Source organism: Anolis carolinensis, unplaced genomic scaffold (genome assembly GCF_035594765.1).
Source record: "Anolis carolinensis isolate JA03-04 unplaced genomic scaffold, rAnoCar3.1.pri scaffold_15, whole genome shotgun sequence".
Lineage (NCBI taxonomy): Eukaryota > Metazoa > Chordata > Lepidosauria > Squamata > Dactyloidae > Anolis > Anolis carolinensis.
Genome location: NW_026943826.1, coordinates 8,319,810 through 8,332,662, shown reverse-complemented (window position 1 = coordinate 8,332,662; position 12,853 = coordinate 8,319,810). Strand labels below are relative to the sequence as shown.

Here is a 12,853-nt window from a genome sequence, read left to right as displayed (position 1 = left end):
GCTTATTTTTTTTTGTTACACTTCACTTTCCTTTAACTGTCCTGAGTCATGTCTTTTCTCACACTGCTGAGTCATAGAAAAAGCAGGGGCTTTGAATGAGAACGTGGCCCTTTTGAGAATAACCTGGCCTTATGTGAGAGCGATCCAGTGCACTCTTGAAAGAAGTCGGTCTCATAAATCTAAGATTGTGGCATTCTGCTTTTGCAGGGTTTGCTCCCCTTGAGAGAACTCCAACTGAACGAGCTTGAGAACCCAAAGGGAACCGAACAGGAAGTTCATGCTTTCCAAATTACAGGTGAGAATGATATTGAGTTTCTTCACTATTCTAGGCTGGTTTGGATTGCAGATATAATAATAATAGTAACAACAACAACAACAACAACAACAAACGGATTTTGGCTCAAATTTCTGATTAGTTTACATGGGAAAATGGCCCAACAATGGGCCGGGCTGTGGCGCAGCTGGCTAGTAACCAGCTGCAATAAATCACTACTGATCAAGAGGTCATGAGTTCGAAGCCCGGGTCAGGTTAAGCCCCCGACCATTAAATAGCCCGGCTTGCTGTTGACCTATGCAGCACCGAAAGACAGTTGCACCTGTCAATTCGGGAAATTTAGGTACGCTTTATGCGGGAGGCTAATTTAACTAATTTACAACATCATAAAACTGCCAGCAAAACACGAGGAAAGGAATGAGGAAGTACAGCCACTAGTGGACAGTGAAGCAACAGCTCCCCCTGTGGCCGGAATCGTGAAGCTGGAAAAAAATGTTAAATGCCTCTGTGTCTGTCTATATATGTTGTTTGTCTGTTGGCATTGAATGTTTGCCATATATGTGTTCATTGTAATCCGCCCTGAGTCCCCTTCGGGGTGAGAAAGAAGGGCGGGATATAAATACTGTAAATAAATAAATAATAAATAAATAAACAATTCAATGAGATGCTGCAAAAAGGAAGTACAATAGAGTCTCGCTTATCCAAAGTAAATGGGCTGGCAAAATGTTGGATAAGTGAATATGTTGGATAATAAGGAGAGATTAAGGAAAAGCCTATTAAACATTAAATTAGGTTATGATTTTACAAATTAAGCACCAAAACATCATGTTATACAACAAATTTGAGAGAAAAAGTAGTTCAATACACAGTAATGCTATGTAGTAATTACTGTATTTACGAATTTAGCACCAAAATATCATGATATATTGAAAACATTGACTACAAAAATGCATTGGATAATCCAGAATGTTGGATAAGTGAGACTCTACTGTATCAGTGAATGGCTAACAACTGGAATAACATATCTGATACAAAAGGATCCAGCAAAAGGAGCAGGACCAGGAAACTACAGGCCAATAACGTGTCTGCCCGCTATGTTTAAACTACTGGCATCATAGCTGACAGAATTCAAGACTATCTTGAAGAAAAGAGCATCTTGCCAGATGAACAGAAAGGCAACAAACGGAAAAGCAGGGGCACAAAAGACCAGTTAATAATTGACAAAATGATTCTAGAGAACTGTAAAAGCCAAAAAACTAATCTTCACATGATGTGGCCTTTGACTCACTCCCACACAGCTGGATCATGAAGTGCCTGGATGCCATCGGGATTTGTAAAAACGTTGGCACCTTCATTGAAAACATGATGGAGCACTGGGAAGCTGAACTGTTTGTTGGAAATGAAAGCTACGGACTTGTCAACATCAGGAGAGGAATTTTCCAGGGAACCTCACTTATCCCCACTGCTTTTCATTATTGCCATGATCCCTCTGTCAGCAATCTTACAAAAAAACAAACCTCCAAGTAATCTCAGAAAATTTCACATCTGATGTACATGGATGACCTGAAGCTGTATGGGAAAACAGAAACTGAAATCGAGTCTCTGACTAGCACCAACCCCCAGAGTGTGAGTAGATCAATAGGTACAGCTCCGGTGGGAATGTAACGGCGCTCCATGCAGTCATGACCTTGGAGGTGTCTACGGACAACGCCGGCCCTTCGGCATAGAAATGGAGATGAGCAACAACCCCCAGAATGTGAGTAGATCAATAGGTACCGCTGGTGGGAAGGTAACAGAGCTCCATGCAGTCATGCCAATGGCCACATGACCTTGGAGGTGTCTATGGACAACGCCAGCTCTTCAGCTTAGAAATGGAGATGAGCAACAACCCCCAGAGTGTGAGTAGATCAATAGGTACCGCTGGTGGGAAGGTAACAGAGCTTCATGCAGTCATGCCAATGGCCACATGACCTTGGAGGTGTCTATGAACAACGCCAGCTCTTCAGCTTAGAAATGGAGATGAGCAACAACCCCCAGAGTGTGAGTAGATCAATAGGTACCGCTGGTGGGAAGGTAACAGAGCTCCATGCAGTCATGCCAATGGCCACATGACCTTGGAGGTGTCTATGGACAACGCCGGCTCTTCGGCTTAGAAATGGAGATGAGCAACAACCCCCAGAGTGTGAGTAGATCAATAGGTACCGCTGGTGGGAAGGTAACAGAGCTTCATGCAGTCATGCCAATGGCCACATGACCTTGGAGGTGTCTATGGACAACGCCAGCTCTTCAGCTTAGAAATGGAGATGAGCAACAACCCCCAGAGTGTGAGTAGATCAATAGGTACCGCTGGTGGGAAGGTAACAGAGCTTCATGCAGTCATGCCAATGGCCACATGACCTTGGAGGTGTCTATGGACAACGCCAGCTCTTCAGCTTAGAAATGGAGATGAGCAACAACCCCCAGAGTGTGAGTAGATCAATAGGTACTGCTGGTGGGAAGGTAACAGAGCTTCATGCAGTCATGCCAATGGCCACATGACCTTGGAGGTGTCTACGGACAACGCCGGCTCTTCGGCTTAGAAATGGAGATGAGCAACAACCCCCAGAGTGTGAGTAGATCAATAGGTACCGCTGGTGAGAAGGTAACAGAGCTCCATGCAGTCATGCCAATGGCCACATGACCTTGGAGGTGTCTACGGACAACGCCGGCTCTTCGGCTTAGAAATGGAGATGAGCAACAACCCCCAGAGTGTGAGTAGATCAATAGGTACCGCTGGTGAGAAGGTAACAGAGCTCCATGCAGTCATGCCAATGGCCACATGACCTTGGAGGTGTCTATGGACAACGCCAGCTCTTCAGCTTAGAAATGGAGATGAGCAACAACCCCCAGAGTGTGAGTAGATCAATAGGTACCGCTGGTGGGAAGGTAACAGAGCTTCATGCAGTCATGCCAATGGCCACATGACCTTGGAGGTGTCTACGGACAACGCCGGCTCTTCGGCTTAGAAATGGAGATGAGCAACAACCCCCAGAGTGTGAGTAGATCAATAGGTACCGCTGGTGGGAAGGTAACAGAGCTCCATGCAGTCATGCCAATGGCCACATGACCTTGGAGGTGTCTACGGACAACGCCGGCTCTTCGGCTTAGAAATGGAGATGAGCAACAACCCCCAGAGTGTGAGTAGATCAATAGGTACCGCTGGTGAGAAGGTAACAGAGCTCCATGCAGTCATGCCAATGGCCACATGACCTTGGAGGTGTCTATGGACAACGCCAGCTCTTCAGCTTAGAAATGGAGATGAGCAACAACCCCCAGAGTGTGAGTAGATCAATAGGTACCGCTGGTGAGAAGGTAACAGAGCTCCATGCAGTCATGCCAATGGCCACATGACCTTGGAGGTGTCTATGGACAACGCCGGCTCTTCGGCTTAGAAATGGAGATGAGCAACAACCCCCAGAGTGTGAGTAGATCAATAGGTACCGCTGGTGAGAAGGTAACAGAGCTCCATGCAGTCATGCCAATGGCCACATGACCTTGGAGGTGTCTACGGACAACGCCGGCTCTTCGGCTTAGAAATGGAAATCAGCACCATCCCGCAGAGTTGGACACGACTGGACTTAATGTCAGGGGGAAACCTTTTACCTAGCTACATCCCTGGTTTGTATGTGTATGTAACACATTTTTAAAAACCCAAATATATTAATTTTACTAGGATACTATTGCGATGTACTAATTCAAGTGCTGGTTTGTGGCACAGAACAGGTCTGCTGAAGATAATAAGCAGGGAGGTAACAGTATATGTTGCAGAAACTAGCAGCATGAAATGATTTGAGGGGAAAATGCCGAAGGAAAGGAATGCCTCTCCCAAAATAGTCCAGTTAGGACCGAGCATGTTTGGTGGTCGCCGAATGCGGAGTGCCTCTTTGGGGCAGGGAGAGACTGGAATGTCACAATGGGGGGAAAGGCATGAGACTGAAGCACGGCATTCGAGTCTGCAAAACCTTGGTGTCTATAGGTCTCAGTGGGAGAATATATCGCCCTTCTTGCTCTCTGTCTTCTTTGGCACACCCTGCCAAAGAAAACCGTATTTTTCCCTGGCTCAAGGCAACCTTGCAGAGCCTAATTAATCAGTGTTTGCATTCAGCCGGTGGCTCCGGAGAGCTCTCCAGAAGACCAAAGTACTCCTTTGGCTGATAATGATTTGTTATGACGGCTTGCTGAGTGCCGGCTTATCTGGCCGCTCCAAGTGCCCCTGTTGAGGTCGTTCCAAAGCGTGCGGAATATTTGTTTTAATAAGAGGTGGGGTAATGAATGACTGATTGATTAGCATAGGCCCAATCCCATTGCCGGGAACAGGGCCATTTATTAACACTTTAGTGTTTATCGTAACGGCTGGGCCGAAGAGTGGGAGGGACTGTGGCCGGCAGAGGCAGCTGGGAGCTGGTACTTGAGGTATAAGTTCCAATGAATCATTTGGGCCACATAGTTGTGCCTCTGTTTGTAGTCAGTCTGTGCGATTTTCTTACAGCAGCTGAGGATATGATCAATGGTTTCATCAGCTTCCTTTGCAGTTCAATCTTGAGGTCCTGATAGCGGCTGAGTTTTTCCTGTTGTTTTTCGTCAATGCGACTGTCACCTGGGATGGCAACATCAATGATCCAAACCTTTCTCTTTTCCACAAGTGTGATGTCTGGTGTGTTGTGTTCCAGAACTTTATCAGTCTGGATTTGGAAGTCCCACAGTATCTTTGCATCCACCAGTTCTTTACTTTGTGATCCACCAGTTCTTTACTCCTGGCGGTGGTACTTGAGGCATAAGTTCCAATGAATCATTTCGGTCACATAGTTGTCCCTCTGTTTGTAGTCTGTCTGTGCGATTTTCTTACAGCAGCTGAGGACATGATCAATGGTATCATCAGCTTCCTTGCACAGTCTGCATTTTGGGTCATCAGCTGATGTTTCAATCTTGGCCTTAATTGCATTTGTTCTGATGGCTTGCTCCTGGGCTGCAAGGATCAGGCCTTCTGTCAATGTTTTGTTGTGTCAGCTGTCAGCTCTAGTTTGTAGTGCGGTTTTCTTGGACTGGTTCTTTGTCTGCTGTGCTTTGAGAAGTTTCTGATTTTTGACCTCAATCAAAGCAGGTTCTTCACTTTTCTTTACATATTTTACCAGAGCATGTTCTTCTTCTCTTATTATGTCTTTGTGTCAATAATAATGATAATACACTTTGTTTATATTCCGCTGTATCTCCCCTATGGATTATAGAACTCATATACGGCAAGCATTCAATGCCATTATATAATTAACAAGGACAGACAATACACAAACAGAAGTAAAGGCTTCGCCATCTTATTTCCATATAATTAACAAGGACAGACAATACACAAACAGAGGTAAAGGCTTCTCCATCTTATTTCCATACAATTAACAAGGACAGACAATACACAGAGGTAAAGGCTTCTTCATCTTATTTCCATACAATTAACAGACAATACACAAACAGAGGTAAAGGCTTCTCCGTCTTATTTCCATACAATTAACAAGGATAGACAATACACAGAGGTAAAGGCTTCTCCATCTTATTTCCATACAATTATCAAGGACAGAAAAATAACAATGTTGGGAAGGTCCTTCAATATCTCATTGCATGCAGGAGGATCCCAGATCCCCTCCATGCTACACAGTTATTGTAATTGTATTTGATACTGGAAAAATCTCCTTTTTGTCTTTCCAGGTCATTTGCTCAGTCCCCTGATAGTCTACTGCCCCAACAGGACGGAAGTCAAGCGCTGGCTCTATCACTTGGAGAAGCAGATCCATTTGAACGGAGGGAGCCTCGAATTGCCCTTCCTGACTCAGGTGAGAGTCTACTTTGGGGGTAAACTGGATGTCACAATAGGAGACAAAACCACATCCTCTGGTAGTGGCAGTTTGAGGCTGCAGGTTGCATTACCATGTAGCTTCTCGGGTGCAAAAATGATTGGTGAGTTGCTGCTAGATGTCCTTCTCACCAGTGATTCGGGGCTAAATTGTGTGTGTTTTTTTATTTTCAGAATGACCTGAAGCAGAACGCTGTGGGTCGGGAGCAGCTCCGGTGGTCCGTGCAGAACGCCCCTGTGCAAGAATGGAGGGGGACCCAGCGGGAGTCCCTGGGCGACATCCTGTGCGTCTCTAAAGTGCAGCTACAACACTTGCCTTTCCAGGTTGGACCCTTTCCTCCAGAAATACATTATATGCCTCTCGTTTTGGATGCATTTCCCACCTCTGCGATGCCTTTTATGTTCCTTGATTCGTGTCTGGGCATTGCTGCTGCGTTTGGTGGTCCCTATGTAGACTTGTCCACAGCTGCATAGTATACGGTAGACTCCTTGTCCTTTGCTGAATGTAGCATTTGTTGGATTTTCTAGGTGGATCTGTAGATATGAGGGTTATCCAGAAAGTCGATTACGTTTTGGAATTAAAAATGAACAAAGTATGGGAGAAAACATTTACCATATGCAGTTGAAAGCCACAGCCAAATACCACTTCTCATTCAAATCTAGACACTTATAGCGAGGAATGAGCTTGGAAACTCCTCCCCCACAAAACTCTGCCGCTTGCATCCTCAACCAGCCAGTCTCCCCATCCCGCAGGTGCGCATTGTCGCCAAAATGCTGAGATGGGGATGCAAGCAGCAGAGTTTGGTGGGGAAGGAGTTGCCAAGCTCATTCCTCACTATGAGGCCCATGAGGTCTCTTCCAACTCTACTATTCTATGATTCTATGATAAGTGCCTAGATTTGAATGGCGACTACGTTGAGAAGTGGTATTTGGGTGTGGCTTTCAACTGCATATGGTAAATGTTTTCTCCTATACTTTTTGAGGGTGCAAGCGGCAGAGTTTGGTGGGGAAGGAGTTGCCAAGCTCATTCCTCACTATGATAAGTGCCTAAATTTGAATGGCGACTATGTTGAGAAGTGGTATTTGGGTGTGGCTTTCAACTGCATATGGTAAATGTTTTCTCCTATACCTTTTGAGGGTGCAAGCGGCAGAGTTTGGTGGGGAAGGAGTTGCCAAGCTCATTCCTCACTATGATAAGTGCCTAAATTTGAATGGCGACTATGTTGAGAAGTGGTATTTGGGTGTGGCTTTCAACTGCATATGGTAAACGTTTTCTCCTATACCTTTTGAGGGTGCAAGCGGCAGAGTTTGGTGGGGAAGGAGTTGCCAAGCTCATTCCTCACTATGATAAGTGCCTAAATTTGAATGGCGACTATGTTGAGAAGTGGTATTTGGGTGTGGCTTTCAACTGCATATGGTAAATGTTTTCTCCTATACTTTTTGAGGGTGCAAGCGGCAGAGTTTGGTGGGGAAGGAGTTGCCAAGCTCATTCCTCACTATGATAAGTGCCTAGATTTGAATGGCAACTGTGTTGAGAAGTGGTATTTGGGTGTGGCTTTCAACTGCATATGGTAAATGTTTTCTCCTATACTTTTTGAGGGTGCAAGCGGCAGAGTTTGGTGGGGAAGGAGTTGCCAAGCTCATTTCTCACTATGATAAGTGCCTAAATTTGAATGCCGACTATGTTGAGAAGTGGTATTTGGGTGTGGCTTTCAACTGCATATGGTAAATGTTTTCTCCTATACCTTTTGAGGGTACAAGCGGCAGAGTTTGGTGGGGAAGGAGTTGCCAAGCTCATTCCTCGCTATGATAAGTGCCTAAATTTGAATGGCGACTATGTTGAGAAGTGGTATTTGGGTGTGGCTTTCAACTGCATATGGTAAATGTTTTCTCCTATACTTTTTGAGGGTGCAAGCGGCAGAGTTTGGTGGGGAAGGAGTTGCCAAGCTCATTCCTCACTATGATAAGTGCCTAGATTTGAATGGCAACTGTGTTGAGAAGTGGTATTTGGGTGTGGCTTTCAACTGCATATGGTAAATGTTTTCTCCTATACTTTTTGAGGGTGCAAGCGGCAGAGTTTGGTGGGGAAGGAGTTGCCAAGCTCATTCCTCACTATGATAAGTGCCTAAATTTGAATGGCGACTATGTTGAGAAGTGGTATTTGGGTGTGGCTTTCAACTGCATATGGTAAACGTTTTCTCCTATACCTTTTGAGGGTGCAAGCGGCAGAGTTTGGTGGGGAAGGAGTTGCCAAGCTCATTCCTCACTATGATAAGTGCCTAGATTTGAATGGCGACTATGTTGAGAAGTGGTATTTGGGTGTGGCTTTCAACTGCATATGGTAAATGTTTTCTCCTATACTTTTTGAGGGTGCAAGCAGTAGAGTTTGGTGGGGAAGGAGTTGCCAAGCTCTTTCATCACTATGATAAGTGCCTAGATTTGGATGGCGACTATGTTGAGAAGTGGTATTTGGGTGTGGCTTTCAACTGCATATGGTAAATGTTTTCTCCTATACTTTTTGAGGGTGCAAGCAGTAGAGTTTGGTGGGGAAGGAGTTGCCAAGCTCTTTCATCACTATGATAAGTGCCTAGATTTGAATGGCGACTATGTTGAGAAGTGGTATTTGGGTGTGGCTTTCAACTGCATATGGTAAATGTTTTCTCCTATACTTTGTTCATTTTTCATTCCAAAACGTAATCTACTTTCTGGATAACCCTCATATTTTGTAGTTTGTATTTCTTCATCAGCTTCCCTATGGGGCTAGTGGTTCTCTGGATGTATGGCAAGAACCCTTTTCGTCTGGGTGGATCTTTGTTTTGAATCTTATGGCTAGTTCTTGGCCTTGCAACTCTTCTGATGTCTGTGGTGGAGTCTCCATTGGCCTGTAGAGCCCAGTTGAGGTAATTCAGTTCACCTTCGCAGATAGTAAGACTTTATTTATTTTCCACCCTATCTCCCCGAGAAGACTAAGAGAAGGCCATACAACGGAGTCCTTTGCAGGCCCAGATACATTAGCTGGGTATAGAAGAAAGCAACGAGAAATATCATTAACCATAATCCTAGCTCATTGGTTTTGTGAGAAAAATTGGAATGATGGTCTTCTTTTTCTCCTAATAGGAGGCTCATGATCGGCTGCTCATCCTCTATCCATCCACCTTGGTCATCGTATCTGAAGAACGTAACGGTCTCTATTTTAAGGTAATTAGATCACTTTTTCAATTCAAAAAAGAAATTCACTATCCAAGCTGATTTGAAGCCTTTTCATCTCTCATTCTGAGCATTCAAAACCCTTGAAGTACGAGGGTTGAATGAAAAGTAATGCCTCCACCTTCGTAACTCCTCAACATATGGCAGTCCTGGTCTGCGGGAGGTCCTGGCTTGTTCAGTAGACTCTTCTCTACAGTTCCATTTGGAGGGAAGCCTTAGCATTAAACGGTTGTGTTGTTAAAGTGCAAAGTATGGAACCCTGCGCAGACGGGGAAGCCTTAGCATTGAACGGTTGTGTTGTTAAAGTGCAAAGTATGGAACCCTGCGCAGACGGGGAAGCCTTAGCATTGAACGGTTGTGTTGTTAAAGTGCAAAGTATGGAACCCTGCGCAGATGGGGAAGCCTTAGCATTGAACGGTTGTGTTGTTAAAGTGCAAAGTATGGAACCCTGCGCAGACGGGGAAGCCTTAGCATTAAACGGTTGTGTTGTTAAAGTGCAAAGTATGGAACCCTGCGCAGACGGGGAAGCCTTAGCATTGAACGGTTGTGTTGTTAAAGTGCCAAGTATGGAACCCTGCGCAGATGGGGAAGCCTTAGCATTGAACGGTTGTGTTGTTAAAGTGCAAAGTATGGAACCCTGCGCAGACGGGAAGCCTTAGCATTGAACGGTTGTGTTGTTAAAGTGCAAAGTATGGAACCCTGCGCAGATGGGGAAGCCTTAGCATTGAACGGTTGTGTTGTTAAAGTGCAAAGTAGGGAACCCTGCGCAGACGGGAAGCCTTAGCATTGAATGGTTGTGTTGTTAAAGTGCAAAGTATGGAACCCTGCGCAGACGGGGAAGCCTTCGCATTGAACGGTTGTGTTGTTAAAGTGCAAAGTAGGGAACCCTGCGCAGACGGGGAAGCCTTAGCATCGAACGGTTGTGTTGTTAAAGGGCAAAGTATGGAACCCTGCGCAGACGGGGAAGCCTTAGCATTGAACAGTTGTGTTGTTAAAGTGCGAAGTATGGAATCCTGCGCAGACGGGGAAGCCTTAGCATCGAACGGTTGTGTTGTTAAAGGGCAAAGTATGGAACCCTGCGCAGACGGGGAAGCCTTAGCATTGAACAGTTGTGTTGTTAAAGTGCGAAGTATGGAACCCTGCGCAGACGGGGAAGCCTTAGCATCGAACGGTTGTGTTGTTAAAGGGCAAAGTATGGAACCCTGCTTCAGAACTGTGCGTATTGTCCCCAGAAGACTGGAAAGGCTCTTGACCTGGAAAACATCCCTTTCTCTTTAGACCAGGGAATATATTTGTGGTTAAGAGGCTTCAGAACTAGAAGGGCGGTAGCGCCTCACCCGCATGCCTTTGAAGCTGGGGCAAAGCTTTGAGGTTAGGCGAATTCTCACTGCGTGAGTAAACCTGTCCGGGTTGTACCTGCGTTGGTACATCCACTCCTGTTAAACACTATGTGGAACCAATCAATGCAATTTAACCACATTGGGGAAGAATTATGATCAAGTGTGACAAGAAACTTGTTTTATGAAGGCAACTCTCTCATTGAATGTGAACTGAGAGATGGGGATAGGAAGCAGGGCTTTCCCAGTGGTGACTCCCATCCTTTAGAATTCTATAATAATAATAATAATAATAATAATAATAATAATAATAATAATAATAATATAGCTCCTCAAAGCACAGCAGACAAAAAATCAGTACAAGAAAACCGCACTACAAACTAGAGCTGACAGCTGGCACAACAAAACATTGCATGGAAAGTTTCTTGACAAAATTGAAGGAAAAGCTGATAAGGAGAAGACCTGGCTATGGCTCACGAATGGGACCCTGAAGAAGGAGACAGAAGGCCTGATCCTTGCAGCCCAGGAGCAAGACATCAGAACAAATGCAATTCAGGCCAAGATCGAAAAATCAGCTGATGACCCAAAATGCAGACTGTGCAAGGAAACCGACAAAACCATTGATCATATCCTCATCTGCTGTAAGAAAATCACACAGACAGACTACAAACAGAGGCACAACTATGTGGCCCAAATGATCCATTGGAACTTATGCCTCAAGTACCACCTCCCAGCAGCAAAGAACTGGTGGGATCACAAACCTGCAAAAGTATTGGAGAATGAGCACGCAAAGATACTGTGGGACTTCCGAATCCAAACTGACAAAGTTCTGGAACACAACACACCAGACATCACAGTTGTGGAAAAGAGAAAGGTTTGGATCATTAATGTCGCCATCCCAGGTGACAGTCGCATTGACGAAAAACAACAGGAAAAACTCAGCCGCTATCAGGACCTCAAGATTGGACCTCAAAGACTCTGGCAGAAACCAGTGCAGGTGGTCCCGGTGGTGATGGGCACACTGGGTGCCGTGCCAAAAGATCTCAGCCAGCATTTGGAAACAATAGACATTGACAAAATTACGATCTGCCAACTGCAAAAGGCCACCCGACTGGGATCTGCACGCATCATCCAAAAATACATCACACAGTCCTATACACTTGGGAAGTGTTCGACTTGTGATTTTGTGATACAAAATCCAGCATGTCTGTCTTGTTTGCTGTGTCATACAATAAAATAATAATAATAATTTTGATTGAAGTCAAAAACCAGAAACTCCTCAAAGCACAGCAGTCAAAGAATCAGTACAAGAAAACCGCACTACAAACTAGAACTGACATCTGGCACAACAAAACATTGCATGGATAATCACAGTTCTAGACACTTGGGAAGTGTTCAACTTGTGATTTTGTGAAACGAAATCCAGCATATCTATCTTGTTTGCTGTGTCATACAATAAAATAATAAAATAATAATAATAATGATAATAATAATAATCTCTCTTCTGCAAGGTCCATCAAGTCACTTCTTAACTCTCTTCTCCTTTCCTAGCCATTGCTTGCTTTTTGGTGTATATTGAGTTGTATTTTATTTTACTAGCGTTGCCCGGGTTATTTGAAAAAGTCAATTTGTTAATTGTACAAAATGCATAAGGTTGTAGGTGAACTACAACTCACACCATGCCAGGTTAACCCCAGCAGTACTTAAAGTTTGTTATGTTGGGCAAGTTTGCTCTGGGTGCATCACCAGTGAGGTTCAGTGTGCTGTCTGCCTGAAGGGTAATCTTTGTTGGGAGGTGTTAGCTGGCCCTGGTTGTTTCCACATCTATGATGGGCATCCTCAAAGGTTGTGAGGTCTGTTGCGAACTAGGCAAGTGGGGTTTATATATCCGTGGGGGGAAAATAACTCTTGTCTGTTGGAGCCAAGTGTGAATGTTGCACTTGGACACCTTGATTAGCATTGAATGGCCTTGCAGCTTCAAAGCCTGGGGGAATCCTTTGTTGGGAGGTGTTAGCTGACCAAGTATTTAAAAACAAACAAACCTCTATAGGTTGTGAGGTCTGTTGGAAACCTTCAGCATTATTAGGATGCTTATATAAACTCAATAAATTCAGGACGTGCACTTTTTAAATGTCCTGGGAACCTGCCAAGGTGCAA

The 12,853-nt window shown here is 44.7% G+C and overlaps 1 protein-coding gene and 1 long non-coding RNA gene across 2 annotated transcripts in view; one reads left to right on the top strand and one right to left on the bottom strand.

Moving 5' to 3' along the window:
- The window catches only part of plekhn1 (pleckstrin homology domain containing N1), a 71,547-nt gene that overhangs the window by 36,907 nt on the left and 21,787 nt on the right, over nt 1–12,853 (top strand). Inside the window, exons 5-8 of the mRNA XM_008118586.3 lie at nt 208–295; nt 6,008–6,132; nt 6,327–6,476; nt 9,270–9,350. Coding sequence (XP_008116793.2) covers nt 208–295; nt 6,008–6,132; nt 6,327–6,476; nt 9,270–9,350 — 444 coding nt within the window. The remainder of the gene's footprint in view (nt 1–207; nt 296–6,007; nt 6,133–6,326; nt 6,477–9,269; nt 9,351–12,853) is intronic.
- Nucleotides 1–12,853, bottom strand: part of LOC134294474 (uncharacterized) — a 70,409-nt gene that overhangs the window by 45,627 nt on the left and 11,929 nt on the right. The gene's annotated exons all lie outside the window — the stretch shown is intronic.